Source organism: Grammomys surdaster, unplaced genomic scaffold (genome assembly GCF_004785775.1).
Source record: "Grammomys surdaster isolate TR1022 unplaced genomic scaffold, NIH_TR_1.0 126109, whole genome shotgun sequence".
NCBI classification, from domain to species: Eukaryota; Metazoa; Chordata; class Mammalia; order Rodentia; family Muridae; genus Grammomys; species Grammomys surdaster.
Window position 1 is genome coordinate 2,770,519 of NW_021620917.1, and position 20,000 is coordinate 2,790,518.

Sequence of the window (20,000 nt, forward strand, 5' to 3'; positions counted from 1 at the left end):
CTCCTCCTCCTCCTCCTCCTCCTCCTCCTCCTCCTCCTCCTCCTCCTCCTCCTCTTCCTTCAAGACAGGGTTTCACTGTGTAGCCCAGGTTGTCCTCAAACTCAGAGATCTGCCTGTCTCTGGCTCTGGAGTGTGGAGATTAAAGAAGTGTGCCACCACCATCTGGCCAATGGTGCACATCTTTAATTTCAGCGACCTAGAGGCAGAGGCAGGAGGATTACTGTGAGTCTGATGCCAATCTAGTCTACACAGTGAGCTCCAGGACAACCAGAACCACATAGAGAGATCCTGTCTCAAAAAGGAGAAGGGGGAAGAGGAGGCAGAAAAGGAGGAGGAGGGAGAGGAGGGGGAGAAGAAAGAAAGAAAGAGAGAAAGAAAGAAAGAAAGAAAGAAAGAAAGAAAACAAAGACATCTATCTCTTGGCTATTTATTATTTATTTGTGTGTGGGTGCGCATGTGTGGAGGTCAGAGGTCAGAGGACAACTTTCAGGGGTCAGCTCTCCACTTGCAGTGTGGGGCTCAGAGGTCAGGCTTTCATAAAAAGCACTTTGGCCCACCCATCTTATTTTATGGGATGCTCTCATGCTGCTGACTCCAGGGATCCACCTGTATCTGCTTCCCAGTACTGGGCTTCCAAGCACACTCCAAGTGGCTAAGCTTTTGACATGGGTGCTGGGATCTGAACTCAGGTCCTCATGCTGTGCAGGGAATACTGATGGAGTCGTCTTGCTGGTCCTTCTCGACCCACTCCAGGGTGACCTGCTTCTCTAATCTCTTGGGGTCCCGTAGGGAGACTAGGATCTAAAGGCAGACCCCCTGTAGCACCACAGACTGTAGAACTGAGTATGTCTCTCACTCAGAGAAGCCCTGGTGGCTTCCTAGTACCCAGCAGAGCATGTACCCACTCTGGATTGTCTCTGGCAGGCCCCAGCTCTCTGCTCACACCGCCTACGCCACACTCTTGTCCAGAGCCCCTGACTTGCTTGCCGTTCCCACGATTTCATGCCTTTGCACACGGTGTCTCCCTCCCTGGGACACTTGCCACCCTGATCCAGCCTGCCTATTCAACCCTTTCCATTTGTCATGGTCTTGCTGAAATGTTCCTTTCTAAAGCGCCCCCATTTGCCCAGATGCAGGGGAGGCCTGAGTAGGTCCCCCTCACTACCTTGCTATACAAATGCCAGTTGTTCAACGGTTTCTGGTACTCTCGTGACGAAAGATGGAAGGTTTTGAGAGAGACAGGTCACAGATTTGGAAAGGTAAAGAATTCAGGGGCTCATTCTCTATAACCAGCTGGTGAGGTGGCCAGCCTCTTCCCCTGTGCTGACTCTTCTTGAGATGGGGGTCTCATGTAGCCCAGGCTAGACTCAAACTCAGTGTAGCTAATGATGAACTTGAGTTCTAGTTTTTCCTTCAGTCCACACCTCCTGAGTACTGGGGTTCCAGGTGTGCACTACCATGTCTGTTTTATGTGCTGCTGGGAATGTCATTTGGGAATGACGCACAAGCCCTCTACCAACACAACTATGGAACTGTACGTTTCCAAAACCTTGAAAGAAGGTTGGGGACGTAGGTCAGTTGGTAGAGCCTTGAACAGCATGAGAAAGGCCTTGGGTACCACCCCCAGCACTGCAAACAAACCTAAAAGGACTTTTGAATGTTTTCATCCTAAAGCAATGGTAAATGTTTAAGAAGGTAGCTGTCTTTGACCTGAGTTTGGTTCCCAGCACTCATAGCAGATAGCTCACAACAGCCTATAGCTCAACCTTCAGGGGACTCTACTGCCCTCTTCTGGCGTCCATTGGTACCTGCACTCACATGCACCACCCCCAAACATAATTAAAAATAAGTACCTAATTGATGATGATGGAGATGGTGATGGTGAAGAAGATGAGGAGGAAGATGGTGATGGTGATGATGATGAAGAAGAGAAAGAAGAAGAGGAAAGAGAGGAGAAATTCTGCATAGAACCAGGTGTGGTGACACAGGCTTGTGACTCCAGCCTTTGGGAGGCTGAGACAGGAGATAGTTATGTGTTTGAGCCTAGTCTGCTGAGCGATCCATTTTCAAACAGAAATTTCATGGTTCCACATTTTCACATACAACTTTTTAAAAAAAATCTGTGTGTGTGTGTGTGTGTGTGTTTGTATGTAAGAGTGTGAGCACGCAGGTGTGGAGGGTAGAGGACAATCGCAGGTGTCATTTCTCACCTTCCACTTTGCTTGACATGGTCTCTGTTTCACTGGTGTAGCCCAGGCTAGTTGGTCCATGCATATCTGGGCATTCTGTCAACTCACTGTGGAACTGCTGGGATAATATAGAAGTCTCAGGGTTATAGACATGTGGTACCGTGTGACCCAAACCACAGGAATCAGGGTCCTAAATAGAGTTGTTGAGGGGGCAGATCAAGAAGACAGAACACTGAAGTCAGGAGGTCTGCAAGCACTCGTGACTCACACTGTAAGTTTATTAGGAAGCATTCTCTCCAGAGACCGGTTTCTTTGTGTAGCCCTGGCTGTCCTGAAACTCACTCTGTAGCCCAGGCTGGGCTCACAGCTGATCCCAGTGCCTCTGCCTCCTGAGTGCTGGGATTTAAGCCGTATTCCGTCAGCGCATCTCATACACTGCTTATAAGGGCAAATGGGACTGAGTCAGCAGAAATCTATCATACAGTCAGATGGAGTCAGTAGGAAGCTAATCAAGCAATGTTGCACAAAAGGGACACAGCATGTCTCCAGTGTGTCACCGACTGGGCACACAGCGGCCTTGGGACTGATAAGCACAGCCCTTAGTAGGGGAGAGTTGGGTTCCCAGGTCTGGAGTCACAGCTTTCCCGAGACTCTGGCCCCAGGCCACTGCTGGCTCTGCCAAGCATGTTCATGATTGTAGACAACGAACTTTGTTCCTTCCCCACACATGGGGCCTCAGGGAAAGCCTTGGATTGTACCGGCTTCCAACAACCTTGTCTGGCATTCTGTGGGTTCTTGGGATCCGAACTCAGCTCTTCACACTTGTGTGACAAGTGCCATTCCCCCGAGCCAGCCCTCCAGTTCATTATGTACGAGTTTTATTTTGTAGTTGTAATTTCCTGTCTATGGATATTTTGCCTGGATGTATGTCTGTTCACTATGTGCATGCCTGGTGCCCAGAATGTCCAGAAGAGGGCATCAGATCCCCTGGAGCTGGAGTTACAGACAGTTGTGAGCCACTATGTGGGTTTTGGGAATTGAACCTGGGTCCTCTGGAAGAGCAACCATTGTTCTTAACCACTGGGTTGTCTCTTTTGCACTCAATACAATTTGTACATTTTATGTGTCAATGAAAGTTTTGGGAAAATGAAGATGGAATCTATTCCTCTGAAATAAAACGTATCACTTCTTCAGTGGCTCCGTTATCTTTTGCCTGCTTGGTGGGCACTGTGTTACCTAGGTCTTGTGCTGCACAATCTAGCAGCGGCTTCTCAACCTGTGAGTCGTAGCTTCGGGAAAACACACACATAGACACACACACAGACACAGACACACACACAGACACACACAGACACACACACAGACACACACAGACACACACACAGAGACACACACACACACTTACAATGGCCTTAGGTACTGAGGCACTGCTGCTCAGTAGCAAAACGGTTATAAAGTAGCAGCAGAAATAAATGTAAGGTTTGGGGATCCTAAGAACATGAGAAAAACGTGTTTTCCAATGGTCTCGACCCACAGAGTGAGAACTGCTGATCAGGAGAAAGGGAGGGAGTCAGTGCAGAGATCCCGGGGCTCTGTGCTCCCCGAGCACTGTTCAAAAGTCTGAGGCTCTCCAGTGGACATGGCTCAGTGGGTAACAGGCTTTCTACACAAGCATGAGGACCTGAATTCAATCCCCCAAGACCTACATGGTGGAAGGAGAGAACTGACTCTGATCTCCGATAGTGCACTCTGACTCAAGTGCACACACACACACACACACATGCGCACACACATGCATGCACACAGTTTGATCTCCAATAGTGCACTCTGACTCAAGTGTACACACACACACACACACATGTGCACACACATGCATGCACACAGAACAAAAATATTTAAAACAAACAAGCAGAGTGAACAATGGCTGAGAAATGACAGCTTCCACGTGCAGAAGCATAACCCAGTGCCGTAGTCACACAAAGAGCCTACTGTGCTCCTTACACACAAAGAGTTGGTCCTTGAGGTAGAGAGATGCTTCAGGAGTTAAGAACACACACTGCTCTTGCCGAGGACCTGAGTGTTTCCCAGCACCCTTGCCTGATGTCTTAGAACCATCTGAGAGTCCAGCTTCTAGGGGTCCAATGTCCTCTTCTGGCCTCTGCTGCCTCAGCCCCTCCTCCACACCACACACACACAAAATTAAAAAGAAAACGAATCTTTATAAAAGATACCTATTGCTCTTGCTTCTCGACCCTCACACCTGCAGGTTGTTGTCTCCCCTCCCCCCTTCTCTTCCCCCTCTCTCCACGTGGTCATGGCTGGCCTCTACTCCTCTCTACTTCTCTCTCCTCTTGCTCTCCCACTCTCTTAATAAACTCTCCCTCGTGGAAAAAAAAGATATCTATTTTTTTTAAGGCTGGCCCTGATCTGTGTTTTCTCCATCTAGTTCTGGATCATTCCCAGCATCCTTGGCAGCTCCAACCTCTACTTCCTGTCCGACGATGACTGGGAGACCATATCCGCCTGGATCTACGGCCTTGGCCTCTGTGGCCTCTTTGTGGTGTCCACCATTTTCCACACAGTCTCATGGAAGAAGAGCCATCTCAGGTACTCTCTGCCCAACCCACGAAAGGGCACATGGACATACACTCTCTACACACGTGTATATACAGCTGTGTGCTAGCATTCATCTTAATGGAAGTCCTGAGGTATCTCCATAACCCACCAGAATGGCAGGCAGCCTGGAAAACTGTTGCTCCAGTGGAGAGGCCGAGAGGTTGTGGCTGGAGGGTGGGGTGGGTGCCTCCCCCCAGGGAAGGCAAGGCTGTCTCTACGCTGGGGATGCGGCTGGGCTTCCCTGCTGGCACACAGAGGCTGTGACCTGCCAGCTTTTCTCCCTGCCCTAGGATGGTAGAGCACTGCCTGCACATGATCGACAGGATGGTGATTTACTTCTTCATCGCAGCCTCCTATGCTCCCTGGTGAGTGCCAGCACCCCCCACTGGCTGCCTTCCTTCTCCTGCTTAGAATTTGGGTGGGTGATTGGTGACCACAGACAGGGGAGTAGGTAAGAAGACATGCTCAGCCTTACTCTTATGCCAAGAATGATCTACTTATTACCTTGCATATCCCTCAAGAGTTGAAGGGAGAGAGAAAAAAAAAAAGAGCAAGTGTATGCAAAGAGTTGTGCATACATTAGCATATATTAGCATATATTCACAGGTTTAAGTAGATGCCGAAGGCTATATAAGTGTATAGACACACTTGCACATATTTGCAGATATGCATGCAATTTTTGTTGTTTTTCATTTTTCAGTTTTTCATGTGTGTGTGGCTGGGTCTCAGCCTTGAATGAATTACCTATGAGGCTGAGGCTGGCCTTGGATTTCTGATCCTCCTGCCTCCGCTTTCAAAGTGCTGAGATTACAATGTGCATGACGGTGCCTGGCTTATACTTATGTTTTAAAAGCTTTACTCATTCCTGGGTGTGGTGGCGCATGCCTTTAATCCATGCCTTTAATCCACGCCGGCAGAGGCAGGTGAGTCTTTGACAGTTTGAGGTCAGCGGGGCTACATAGTGAGGCCCCATCTCAAAAAAAAAATATTTTTATCCTTTTCTCCCTGTGGTTTGGGAGATCACACCAGTTCTCCATCACTGAGCTATACCCCCTCTCAATGAAAGGGGGAGGGCATATGTATATTGTACATAGTCAAGTGTTTGTTTAGACAAATGTGTGGCATGTGCTTGCAACCCCAGACTTTGGGAGGCTGAGGCAGGGAGATGGAGAGTTTAAGGCCAGCCCTGGCTACACGGTGGGCTCCTGTCTCAAAAACACAATAAAACCCAAAGTAGCTATTTCTAGTTTTACCTTCTGCCTAATGTCCTTTGCGTGTGTGTGTACGTGTATGTTTGTGTGCCTGTGTGTATGTGCACCTGTGTCTGTGGGTATATATGTGTGATGTACATATGTGTATGCGTATTTTATATGTGAGTCCGGAATCATCCTCCGTCCTTCTTCACCTTGTTCGCTGAGGCCGGATCGGAAATTTGAATGATCACGATTCTCCCACACAAAAAGCAGAGAGATACTTTTTTTTTTTTTTAATTACTGTGATGTGGGTATAACTCGGACTTCCTTTCACAAGTGCTAGGTAAACATTCTGCCTCCCACTTTCTGAGATGGGGTCTTGCTGTGTAGCCTTGGCGGGTCATGAACTTCCGTGAGCAGATCCTCTGACTTCTGTCTTCCTGAGGGGCCAGGACTACAAGTGTGGGCCGCACGCCCAGCTACTTAACGCCTTTGTGATGACGTAGTGAGCAGAGGGCTTCCTACTCAGTGCCTGATTCCTCCTTGTTATCACCATCACCCTATCGTCTCCTTCATCCTCCTCTCTCTTCATCTCCCTCTCTTTTCTTTCAGTAGTTGAGAGCACCCGCTCTTGCAGAGGACCCAAGTTCAGCTCCCAGCATCCATGTTGGAAGCTTACAACCACCCAAGCCTCCAGTTCTAAGGAGTACGGCGCCCTCTTCTGGCCTCCACTGGCACTCCCCCACACCCACAGATACATAATTTAAAAACTGTTAAAGGCTTTCTCATCCAAGAAATTCACTCCAGCAAAGAGTTAAAGGTTCTTCTTCATCACTGTGTCTTTTTTCTAAGACGCCCTGCATTTACATGTAACTTACCTCGTGTGCAAAGCGTATAACCTCGCTGTCTTACCCTCCTCCCTTGGCTGTGATAGATCCACTGATCAAAGCAACTTAAGGGAGAAAGTGTTTACTCCAGCTCTTAGTTCAGGGAAACAGCAGGAACTTGAAGAAAAATGGTTCCACCCGTCCTGGACGAATCTCCCTATACCTGTGCACATATGTAAGATCGCCCCTTGCAGCCATCCTCAGGCCCTTCTAGGTGACTCTAGATTTCATCTTGTTGACAGCACCAACCACCGCATTGCTATTTTTTTTTTCGAGACAGGGTTTCTCTGTGTAGCCCTGGCTGTCCTGGAACTCACTCTGTAGACCAGGCTAGCCTCGAACTCAGAAATCCACCTGCCTCTGCCTCCCAAGTGCTGGGATTAAAGGCGTGCGCCACCACTGCCCGGCTATCCTTTTTTTTAAATTTTAATTATTTTTATTTTATGAGCATTGTTGTTTTGGGTTCATGTGTGTCTATGTCTGTGTGAGGGTGTCAGACCTTCTGCAACTGGTGTTACAGGCAGCTGTGAACCACCATGTGGGTGCTGGGAAGTGAACTCAGGTCCTCTGGAAGACCTGTGCCCTTAACCGGTGAGCCATCGCTCAGGCCCTGCTATACTTCTTCCTCCCTTTGAAGATTTATTATTTTTGCTTCAAAATGTATAAACTTTATGATGAGAACTTGCTTAAATAAAAGCACGTGCCAAAATGAACCATATCCCAGGTCTCGACATCTCGGCGAGCTTGTATACAGTTAGAGTAGCCACTTGGAACGGCTGCCTTGGGGCTTCATGTTTATTATGGAATGTATTTCTATGCATGTATCCGTCACCCCAAACAGAAAATCCATGACACAGTTAGAGCCAGAAAAACTATCAGTTACATATATATCCCCTCTTTCACAACTCACATTTGCTGCAGTGTTCCATTCTCTCCCATCCCATAATCTTCAGCCTTGTTCTCTTTCCAACACGCTATGTACATTTATTTACAAACATATATAATATAAACATATACATATATACCATATATATATATATATTCATATACATATGCCTGTGCATATGCTCGCATAGGTATTTGTTTATTTTTAATTAGGTGTCTATGTGTGACAATGTGTGTATGTGCCCCATGTGCATACAGGTACCTGTGCAGGCCACAGGAGAGCACCAAGCTCCTTGGAAAAGGAGTTACAGGTGGCTAATGTGAGGACTTGAACCTAGATTCTCTGCAAGTGCAGCAAATCTGTCTCTCTCTCTTTCCCTCCCTCTCTCCTCTCTCCCTTTCTCCCTCCTTCCCTCTCTCCCTGTCTTCCTCTCTCTGAAGGGTCTACTCTGTAACCTTGGATGGCCTGGTTCCACCTGGCTCTGCCTCTCCATTGTTGAGACCAAAGGTGTGTTCCACTGTAGCTGACCCAACAAATGCACATAACCACTGAGCCATGTCTCCAAACTCAAGCTTTCTACTCTTGACTGATCTCCCAGCTCCAACATCTATAATAGGCTCTGTGTATTTCACCATGTTGGTTCAAACAGTCTATACTCTTAATTTTTCTATTTTTTTCAAGATAAGGTTTCTCTGTGTGTTCCTGGACATCCTGGAACTTGTTCTGTAGACCAGGCTGACCTCAAACTCAGAAATACCAGCCTCTGCCTCCTGGGTGCTGGGATTTCTACTTTAAAATGCCTGTGAATAGGGCCTTTAAGATGACTTAGTCTGAACCAGGAGTTCACATCTTTAATTCCAGAACTTCGGAGGCAGAAGCAGGTGGAGCTCTGTGAGTTTGAAAGTAGCCTGGACTACAGAGTGACTTCCAGGCCAGCCAGGGCTAGGTAGAGGGACTCTGCCTCAACCAACCAACCAACCAACCAACCAACTAACCAACCAACCAAGTTGACTTAGCAGGTTACCTACCCTTCACTATTCAGCTAGACTGATTGCTGAGTGAGCCCCAGGGATCCCCCTGCATCTGTCTCCCTGTCACTGGAGATTATGTGGGTTCTGGGGATTTGAACTCACGTCTTCATGCTTAAGTGACTGGCACTTTACTGACTGTCTTTCCAGCTGTGACGTTAGTTTCTGTCTGGGTCTTGTCTCACGTGTGTAGCTCACACTGGCCTGAAACTGGTGATTCTCCTGCCTCAGCCTCCTGAGTGCTTGGATGATGGGCGTGTGCCACCATCGCAACTTTGCCAATGCAGTTTGTGTAGCGTTCTACCCTGCCATTGTGAGAGCCCTCGTTCCTCCTAGGCAGCCACTGGGGACTGGGCCGCTCTGGTGTCAGCTTCTTGAGACAGACTGGCCGTGTTGTGCTGGGCTATGATGGTTCCCTCAGGCTCTGCCCTTGGCTTTCTTCTCTCTCAGGCTGAACCTTCGGGAGCTGGGTCCCTGGGCCTCCCACATGCGCTGGCTGGTTTGGATCATGGCCTCCATCGGTACCGTCTATGTCTTTTTCTTCCATGAACGGTAAGTGAGGGCTGGGGAGTCTCAGACTGGCAAAGTGTCCCTTAGTTCTTCAGCACCCACAAGTAGGTGAGCCTCAAGGATGACCCAGCCTTGCTTGCATCCTACCCTTGAGGAGCCCATGGGTGTACACCAGGCCCCATGAGCAAGAGGAACAGATCTGAAGCTAGCTCTCTCTCTCTCTCTCTCTCTCTCTCTCTCTCTCTCTCTCTCTCTCTCTGTGTGTGTGTGTGTGTGTGTTTGTGTGTGTGTGTGGGTGCACATGCGCACATAGGGGCCAGAGCATAATGCTGAGTGACCTCCTCAACCACTCCACCTTGTTTTCTGAGACGGGGTCTCTCATTGAACCCGGAGCTCACCAATTAGCTAGCCTGGTGGGCCAGCGAGCTCTGGGAACCCCGACTCTTCTCTGCTAGAGATGAGAGTACAGATGTGTGTGATCATGACCTGGCTTTTATGGGGCTGCAGGTATCTGAACTCAGGTCCTCATGCTTGCACAGAAAGCCCTTTGCCAATGACGCCATCTCCCTGGGCCCTAAGTGTCTTCCGAAAGAGGGTGTTGGGAAGATGGCTCTGTTGGTGAAGTTTCAGTTATTCAAGCATAAACCTAACTTTGCTCCCCAGGACACACTTTAAAAGTTGGGCACAGTGGTATACCCATCATCCTACTGCTGAGAAGGTAGAGACGAGATTCCCAGGGCTTGCAATCACCCAGCTTATCCTACTTGGCAAGGTCCAGGTCAATGGGAGACCCTTTCTCAAGGTTGTCATCCCCTGAGGAACGACACAAGAGGCTCTTCTCTGGCCTCCATACTCATGCACACACGCCTCACACAGATATGCATCTGGACACACAGAAACACACACACAAAAGTTTTAAATTTCCTTTATGTACATCTGTATGAATGTATATGCACACATGTGTGTAGGGGCCTAAGTCAGGGTTTCTATTCCTCCACAAACATCAGGACCAAGAAGGAAGTTGGGGAGGAAAGGGTTTATTCAGCTTACACTTCCACGTTGCTGTTCATCACCAAAGGAAGTCAGGACTGGAACTCAAGCAGGTCAGGAAGCAGGAGCTGATGCAGAGGCCATGGAGGAGTGTTACTTACTGGCTTGCTCCCCTGGTTTGTTCAACTTGCTTTCTTATAGAACCCAAGACTACCAGCCCAGGGATGGCACCACCCACAATGGGACCTCCCACCCTTGGTCACTCATTGAGAGAATGCCTTACAGCTGGATCTCACGGAGGCATTTCCTCAAATGAAGCTTCTTTCTCTGTGTTAACTCCAAACCAGCCAGTACAGTGCCCAAGGAGTCCAGAAGAGGCTGTCAGATCCCCTAGAGCTAGAGTTATAGGTGGCTGTGAGCTGCCCAGGGTGGTGCTGGGAACCCAACTAGAAATACTCTTAACTGTTGAGCCATTTTTCTAGCACGCTGTCCTCTCCAGACTTTTTAAAATAACTTCGTAGGTAACTTGACCCAGTGATCTAGTTCACCTGTCACCTGCCTTTCCTAGACTGTGTTACTGGATAATAGGGAAAGGCTTCAAGAGGGTACATACTCAAAACCATTTACTACTGTGGAACTAGCATGAGCGTCATCAAGTGGGAGAGGAAAGAGAAGCTAGGGAAGCATCAGAAAATAACAAAGTTCTACATCCACAGAGCCTCCAGGGACTGTAGGAGACAAGCAATCCAGAATGGCATAGGGCTCGGTTGTTCTAGCAGTTCAGCACAATTGAGAATGGCTGCTTGGGACCTGTGGGAGATGGTGCTGGGATTAATTAGTAATGTCTGCGTAGGTCACACATCGGCGGCACACAACTCCCATTATCTGTTGATGTTACTGGGTAGAATATGTGCCAAGGAGTGCCACGCTGAGAAGATCTCCTCTTCTTGCTGTGCTAATCTTCAGCATCAGAACATTGTGTGCTCTGACCCTCTTTGAAAGCTTGTCCTGAGGTCACATGACTTGTCTTCTCAGGTACAAGCTTGTGGAGCTGCTTTGCTATGTGGTGATGGGTTTCTTCCCCGCCCTGGTCATCCTCTCCATGGTAAGTTTCACTTGCCCATCATGAGGACTTTGGTCTTCTGGAGGGAACACTTGCATTCATAAGACCTGTCTCGAGACTATCAATAAAGCCCTCTCCTCTGGCAGCAGAGGAAACAGGCATAGTGGGTCTGTGTGCTTGCCCAGAGGAACAGAAAACATGGAGATCTCACTGGGGAAGTGGAGCATCTGTTGTGCCTAACTCTGAGATTAGGTCTCCATATTCTGTAAAGGCGACCAGACAGTTTAAGTAAGGTACTGACTGACCATGGTGCATGGCCTGTTGTACCTGCTAGGAAACACTGGGTGTTATGACTACTATGTGGTTAATATTCAGCTACAATACTCTTGAGGACTGGGGAATACGTGTGTGTGTGTGTGTGTGTGTGTGTGTGTGTGTGTGTGTGTGTGTAGGAGCCTTGGTGTCTTGGACCGTTCACAACACCACCTAAAATGTTTTAGTTTCATTTTTGTTGCTGTGACAAAAAGCACCTTAGAGGGCTGAACTGAGAAGATAGTTCAATGGTTAAAAGCAGCTGTGGCTCTTACAGAGGACATGTGTTTGGTTCCTAGGACCCACATCCATGTAAAGGTGGTTTACAAACACCTTTAACTCCAGATTCAGGCGATCTGGTGCCCCCTTCTGGCCTCCACGGGCACTGCACACAAATGGTGCGCGTGCATCCCCTCCCACACGCATACAGAGTTATCTAAATAATAAAATCATCTTTATAAAGCAGATTAGGAAAGAAAGGCTTTGTTCAGATCACAGTTCCAGGTTATAGTCCATCACTGAGGGGAAGCCAAGCCAGGACCTAGCAGGAGGTAGTCACATCCAAGAGCAAAGAAAAATGAATGCAGCTCAGAGCTCAGCTTACTGTCTCTACTGGTACACAGCCCAGGACTCAACCCAGAGAACGGTGCTGGCCCTTTTTAGGACAGGTCATCACACATCAATGACGATGACTAAGACAATCTCCTACAGACAACCCCACAGAACAACTTGATCTAGAGATTTCCCTGTGACCTTCTTCCCAGGTAATTCTAGATCGGGTCAAGTCGGCAGCTAACCCTGAGCACCACGCGGCATCTTTAAGATCTCTAAGAAATACTTTTTTTTTTTTTTTGAGAGTCTCACGTAGTCCAGGCTAACATCAAATTCCTTATGTAGACTATTCTTCCCCTTTCAAGGCCGAATGGCATTCTCATGTCCAGTTCTCTTCTCTGTTTTGTTTTGTATTGTTTGTGTGCAGCAGAGGCTTGTTCTGTAGCCCAGGCTGCCCCTGAGCTCCTCCTTCCTCTGCCTACTCAGTGCTGTGGTTGCAGGCAGGCGCCACTTGCCCACTCTCCAAGAGACTTTGTGTCATGGCTGTTTGAGTCATGGAAAGACAGGATGGTAGAACCTGACTGACCTAAAGAGGATTAGAACCTGTGTGTCAGTAAGGCGAGGGGCATGTGAATCCCAGCACCCACATAAGGCAGCCCACAGACAGCTGGAACTCCAGCTCCAGGGTATCTAGCGCCCTCTGCTGGCTTCCTTGGGCATCTACACACACACACTCACAAAGAATACTTTTTCTCCTCTACTGCTAAAATTCCTTTCTCCGGGAAGATGTAAACATCTACCCTTTCTAGAGTTCACCAGAGTCCAGGCGAGGCTTGCTTGCAGGGCAGTGGATGATGGCTTATGGGCAGATGTGTGGGTGATTTTAAAGCAGCCACACTGAATGTCTACATCCAACCTGTGTAATGACCCCCGTGGCTGTGTAGATGGAGTCTCCACCTATAGCCCTTCTCAGAGACTTCAAGATCATGGACAATTAGGACAGACTCGCATATAACTTGTTGGGAGGGATGAGGTGAGGGTACCATATCCCTCCCTGACCCCTCTTTCTAAGAAGGAATGTCAGCATTCAGAAAGTCCAGTTGTTGTGATCTTTGCTGAGCAGGCCAAGTCAAAACCCCCGAGGATGGCAGCAGTTTGGCTTGGAGGATGGTCCTGTGAACTATCCCTCCATCCAAGCCTCCTATTTCTGTCTCTGTGGACTTGGCTACTTTGGGACAGTCACATTTTATGGTAGCCATCCTTTCATGCCTGGCTTATTTCACTTAGCACTGTGTCCTTGAAACTCCTCCACACTGTTCCTTGTGTCCGGAACAGCCATCCTTTTCAAGGCTGAATAACATCCCATGATATGGGCACACTAACTGACCATGTGTGTGTGGGGGTGTGTGTACGTGTGCCTGCATGTGTGTGTGTGTGTCTGTGTGCGTGCATGTGCTTGAGTGCGTGTGTGTGCCTATGTGCATGTGCATGCATGTGTGTGCACCCATGTGTGCCTGTGTATGTGTGTGTGTATGTGCACATGCACACACAGTGATGGGGCTTGAACCCAGGGCATTGTACAGTCTAGGCAAGTGCTTTAATACTAGGCTGTATCCCCAGCCCCTCCTCCTCCTCCTCTTCTTCTTCCTCCTCCTTCTTTTTGCAGGGTCTCAATATTTTGCTTAAGTTCCCCATAAATATGCTATACTATAAAAGTAGCTTTTGAGATTTGGGGGTCTGTTTATTGAGGCAGAGCCAGTGTAGCCCAGGCTGACCCTGGACTTCTAATCCTGCTGCATTTGCCTTCTCCCAAGTGCTGAGCCTCTGAGGGTCCAGGTTGCCATCTTCAACCAATTGCAGATCTGGGAAATTAAGGTGGGAAAATTTGATAGGTCCGTGTTGAGACTTCCTTGGGGACTCTGGGCTTGTTCTCCACTTGTATGTCTTTCTGTCTGGGTGATGGGGAGTGACCGCTCTTCCTCTAATTTGTCTCCAATCCTTTTCTTCCAACAGCCCAACACGGATGGCATCTGGGAGCTGATGACAGGAGGGGCTTTCTACTGCCTAGGCATGGTGTTCTTTAAGAGTGACGGGAGAATTCCCTTTGCCCATGCCATCTGGCACCTCTTTGTGGCATTTGGTGCTGGTACCCACTACTATGCCATCTGGAGGTACCTGTATCTGCCCAGCACACTGCAGACCAAGGTGTCCAAATGAGTGGCCCAGACTCCATGGGTCATTTGGACTTTGGGATCAAAGCATCATGGGAAGTGAACTGTGCCAAGATCTGCCTGTCTTTTCCTGGATGGAATTCTTCATGGGTCTAAGGTCCCTTTCAGTGACAGACAGACCATCTTTTGAATCTCCAGTAAGGAAGAAAACATTTAGTCATTTCCATGGAGGAGAAATTAATTCTGTACTGTATTTCTACTTTAGGCATTTTTTTTTTTACTATAACCAATATTAACATCTTCAAAAAAGGGCCAAATAGGGAATGATCATCCAAAAGCTAATTTTTAAGGTCTTGAGGGCCTCCCTTTTTGCTTCAGGGGAAAGTGACTTAGCATTATAGATGACAGGTGGGGAATATCCCTGACCATGACAGGCATCACCAATCAATTGCAGCATGTGTGTAACAGTAGAATTCAACATAGTGTCCCATGCAGACATTACTAATCGATTCTGTGCTCATGATGGAAAACAGGATCACGGTATAGCTATTAGAAGTCACTGTATGGAGGAGCATGCTCATCTCTAACCACCATTGCCTTCTCTTCCCTCTTGTCCGTATTTGAGGAGGTTCTTGAAGCGAGCTGTTTGGAGGCAGTGCAGGGAGACCAAGGCATATATTTCAAGCAGCTCCCGGCACTCTGCTCTGCCATGGCTGGCTCTTGGTTCTAGAAGAATTGAGATCTGGGATGAAGATGCTGCTACCTGGTCATTTTTTCTCATCTCAAAGAATCCAGAGAAATCACACTGTTTTCACCACAGGAGCTTTTTCTTGGTGTCGTGAGATGGCTCTCGGAGGCCCCTCTGATGAGCCTGGGGCAGGGTCTTCATCTATCAGAATGGGTGGAATGCCTCCATCCTTCAACCTCTGAAGTGACCTGTCAGCTAAGCACGTGGCTCCCAGGGCCCTGTCCTCAGCCACCTCTACTCCTGGGCTAGCCTCGTCATAAGCTGCCACCTGGACACTGGCTGAGTATGGGAGCAGCGGGCCTGGCTCCTGACCTGAACAGACACATCAGACTTTCTGCAAGAGTCTGCTGGAAATCCAGGGTCTTACTCAACAACTGCCAACCAGATGGCTGTGGGCAAGGGTAGGCCAAGACAGGGTGCCTTATACTTTGTTCTAGCACATTCCAAGGTATTTCGGGGCTTCAGCACCTGGAATCCCATGTCAAAGCCAGTATTAAATCAAGTTTATGCATTCCTCGGAAAGATGGTTTTGGATCCAGTGAGTTTTAAGATTGGTTTTGTCTAGCCTGCTTGTGCACATGAGTGTCTGTGTGTATGAACGTGTGTGTGTGTGTGTGTGTGTGTAAGAGAACAGGACTTCCAGCCCCTGGTAACTATCTTGGGTAACCCTGCCCCATGGATTTTCCCCGATGTTTTTTCTAACTGGGCGTCAGGGTTCAGAGAAGAGGACCACATTGGAGAAAGCTGGCTGCTGACTGGGATGGAACCCTCATAACTGGCCTTCCTCTGGGCCTGAGGCTGTGGGGAGTGAGCATCTGGAATGTTGTGTGGGAATGCCCCAGGCGTGGTGCAGTCCAGACTAAGAAAAGCATCTAAGCATCTGCCGCTAGCTAGGATGCTGATGGCGACCAGGGAGGTTCCCAGGAACAGCAACGGATGCCTAAGACACTGGCATGGCACTTCAGAGTGATCACATGGGCCTTACTGAGCTCTTGAGTTGAACAGCTCCATCTCCTTGTGGTCCTGGGCTGGGCGTTTATTTGAATTTTCCTCTGACAGTCACCCCACAGGGGCTCTCTCTCCTACCCAACTCCTATTCATCCTTCAAAGCCCAAACACACATTGAAGACTTTGTAGTATTTGTGTGATTTTGGGGCTATCCTCTGCACCCCTTACTCCTTGTGCTCATCAGCTCAGAGCCCTGTCCGTCACTCAGGTACATAAGCTGCTCCTGGAAGGCAGGGATGTCTTGCTAGACCTGGCATCAAGTCTGGCCTTTCCCACTGGCAAGGATTTAGGCCAATCCCTTGCTCTCTGTGGCAGGTGTCCCCAGCTATAAAACAAAGCAAGCAAGACAGCATCTCATATGGGAGCTGGAGAGATGGCTCAGAAGTAAGAGCACTGCCTGCTCTTCCAGAGGACCCGGGTTTGATTCCCAGCACCCACATGGCAGGCAGCTCAGAACCATTTCTAATTCCTGTTTCAGGGGATCTGACGCCCTCTTCTGGCCTCTGCAGGTGCCGGGCATGCATCTGGTGCACAGACATATGTGAAGGCAAAGCACTCACACAAATAAAGATAAATAAGTAAATAAAATTTGAAATGACAGCACCGTGTAAGGCTGCATGAAGAAAGGACTAGGATAATAAACAGACTGTGGGGTTGGAGGGATGGCTCAGAAGGTAAAGGTGCTAGCTGGACCCAAGTTCAATTCCCCGGGCTCACAGTAGGAGAGAATGGACTCCTACAAGCCGTCCTCAGCCTTACACATACATACATGCATGCATGCATACATACATACATGCATGCATACATACATTCACACATGCATACATACATACATTCATACATACATGCATACATACATACATGCATACATACATGCATACATACATGCATACATACATGCATGCATACATACATACATACATGCATACATACATACATGCATACATACATGCATGCATACATACATACATGCATGCATACATACATTCACATACCTAAATAAATTAGTTAAAATGCAATGCTTAGCATGGTGTTTAATTAGTTACGTTAATTGTCCACTTGAAAAGCGAGCTGACAGCCAGGGCTATACGGAGAAACCCTGTCTCGAAAAACCAAAAAAACAAAAAACAAAAAAAGAAAGAAAGAAAAAAGAAAGAAGGAAAAAAAAAAGTGAATTCTGATAAAGAAGATTCCTGTGCTCGGGTTTCAATCTGTTGTTGAAAATATTTAGTTCCAAAGCAGGGATTTTACCCTGCCTTTGATCATTCAGTTTCCAGATAAAAGACACATATGACCTTTATATTTATAATAAGCCTTTATTAGTACTAATGCTGACCAGATATCTACCCTCTATGCTATGAAAATCTATTTCCTATCGAAAACCCTGAATTATTACTACATTTCCATCTGGGCTGCTCTGAACTCCAATTCTCTCTTTCTCTCTCTCTTTCTCTCTCTCTCTCTCTTTCTTCCTTTCTTTTAAAGATTTATTTATTTATTTCATGTATGTGAGTACATTGCATCTGTCTTCAGACACTCCAGAAGAGTGCATCAAATCCCTATTACAGATGGTTGTGAGCCACCATGTAGTTGCTGGGAATTGAACTCAGGTCCTCTGGAAGAGCAGTCAGTGCTCTTAACCTCTGAGCCATCTCTCCAGCCCATGGCCATCCATGCTTTCTTGACTCCTAACCCATGGCGTCTTTCCTCTCTCCACCTTCTTCTCTTCTGCTTTGTGGTCTCCTCCAACCCACAAGTCCTGGAACACCAAACCCTGCCTATCTCAATTTTGCCCAGCTATAGGCTTTAGGCATCTTTATTCACCAATCAGAAACAACTTGAGAGCAAGGTCACTTAGCATCTCTCAGGTCTACAGGCAGACTCTCTCGACTCTGGGACAACCAGGCCTCGGGCACCCACACTTAGCATTACAATACATAGTGACAGACCAAACCTTAACACTAACCCAAAGAACAATTCATTAATGGTGAAATTTAACTTTGAGAAACCCTTGGGGACACCCTGAAAGGCCTTGGTCACTCTTCCCTTGCTCCAGTCCAAGACACACTGCTGATAATCTAGCATCATTCAGGAAAGGGAGTTTCCCAGGATTCCATTGCACCCCTGCCCTGACTCCCGATGTCACCATCTATCACCTGAGCAACAGAACAGTTTTTGAAAGGATATTCCCATGGTTCAGTACTTCCATCTCTGTCCCAAGAGTGTCTTGGGTGATGTACCAGGTGTATGTGGTCAGAGAACGTGCTGGACATTCGATGCCAGCACTCCAATATGGGCATGTCCCAAAGAACCACAGAGACTTCAGCAATGTGTCTCCCAGCTGCACACAGCTGACACAGCTTTCTTAGAGGGCTTGGAACAGGCCATGGATGGCAGGACTGAATTAATCTCAGACTGGAGCTGAACTGGAAGCATGAGCAGGGTTGGGTGGCTTTCCCATGGGGAGGCACAGTGGGGAGGCCCTGGGTGACGGGAAGAGTGAACAGCACAGAGAACTGCAAGTAACCTGAGTCTCATTGTCCAGTGAGACTTGGGTGAGGCTGGGTCTTTGTGATGCAACACAGAATGATGGGTGGGGATGGAAGCTAGCAGGATCCCCTCAGCTCCGCCCACTTTCTGCCTACCCAGTTCTGCCCTGTTCTCCCCTCCCCATTTCTCTCCTCACCCCTCCTTTTCTTTTTTCTTTTTCCTTTTCATCTTCCTTTCTTCTTTTCCTTCTCTTTTTCTTCTCCTCCTCTTTTCTGTTTTTCTTCCTTCCCTTCCCCTTCCTTCCTTCCTTTCTTCTTTTTTGAGACAAGGCCTCTCTACATAGCCTTGGCTGTCCTGGAACTCACTATGTAGACCAGGCTGGATTACAGAATCCATGTTTTGGTATTAAAGGAATGTACCAGCATACCCGGTTTTCTTCCTTCCTCCTTCCTTCCTTTCTCTCTCTCTCTCTCTCTCTCTCTCTCTCTCTCTCTCTCTTCTCTCTCTTTCTTTCTTCCTTTCTTTGAGACAGGGTCAGGACCACAGGCAGCCAAGAATAACCTTGGATTCCTGATTCTCCTGCCTTTACCTCCCAGGATTGGGATTATAGGGGTGCACCACTGTGGGACTGCATAAGGGTATCCTGGGTCATGGTTGAGCAGACCTAGAACCCCTAGATTCTCCGTGGAATTCTGCGTGAGAACCGGCAGGAGTTCGGTCCTTCCCATTATCTAGGATCCTGAAAAGCAGTCACATAGATCTCCATAGAGTCACATAGGCCAGGCTATAGGCCTTAGGCCCTAGGGATTTACATACTAATGAAGGCCAGAGGGCAGAGCAAATTAAACATTCCTCCCCCAGATCCTCCCCCAATCCTCCCCCTTTCTCCCTCCCTGTATAACTCGGGACTGCCCTGAGTTTTTGGGGGGTACGCCTAGATCCATCTATTATCCGCCATGACAATAAACCTTTTTGGAACCAAGGACTTCCTCGTGTTATTGGGGCCTGTCGCTGGAACCATAGGATCTTCTTCCCTAATGTGGGACCCACCACGGCGGCTGAATCCCTTGCGGGGCTTGCGCCGCTGTGGCGGCCTTTTTAAATCTTCCCCACACACCACCATACCCAGCTTATGTAGGGCTGGGGATTCAGCCCCAGGTTTGTGCTTGGCACGCAGGAAGGACGCTCCCAGCTCAGCCACATCCTCAGACAGGAGGATCCCTGGCTCACTAGCCAGCCAGTCTGGCTGAACTGGTGAGCTCCAGGTTCAGTGAAAGAACTTGTTTCAAAAAACTAAGATGGAATCCTGCCTGCAAGATGGCTCAGCCCGTAAAGGCTCCTCATGCCGATGACAGTG

At 48.1% G+C, this 20,000-nt stretch overlaps 1 protein-coding gene across 1 annotated transcript in view; it reads left to right on the forward strand.

The window, feature by feature from the left end:
- The window catches only part of Mmd2 (monocyte to macrophage differentiation associated 2), a 44,749-nt gene extending 30,306 nt beyond the window's left edge, over positions 1-14,443 (forward strand). The window contains exons 3-7 of the mRNA XM_028756147.1: positions 4,636-4,796; positions 5,096-5,170; positions 9,250-9,351; positions 11,335-11,404; positions 14,240-14,443. Of these exons, the coding sequence (XP_028611980.1) occupies positions 4,636-4,796; positions 5,096-5,170; positions 9,250-9,351; positions 11,335-11,404; positions 14,240-14,443 (612 nt within the window). The remainder of the gene's footprint in view (positions 1-4,635; positions 4,797-5,095; positions 5,171-9,249; positions 9,352-11,334; positions 11,405-14,239) is intronic.
- The last annotated feature ends 5,557 nt before the right edge of the window (positions 14,444-20,000 follow it).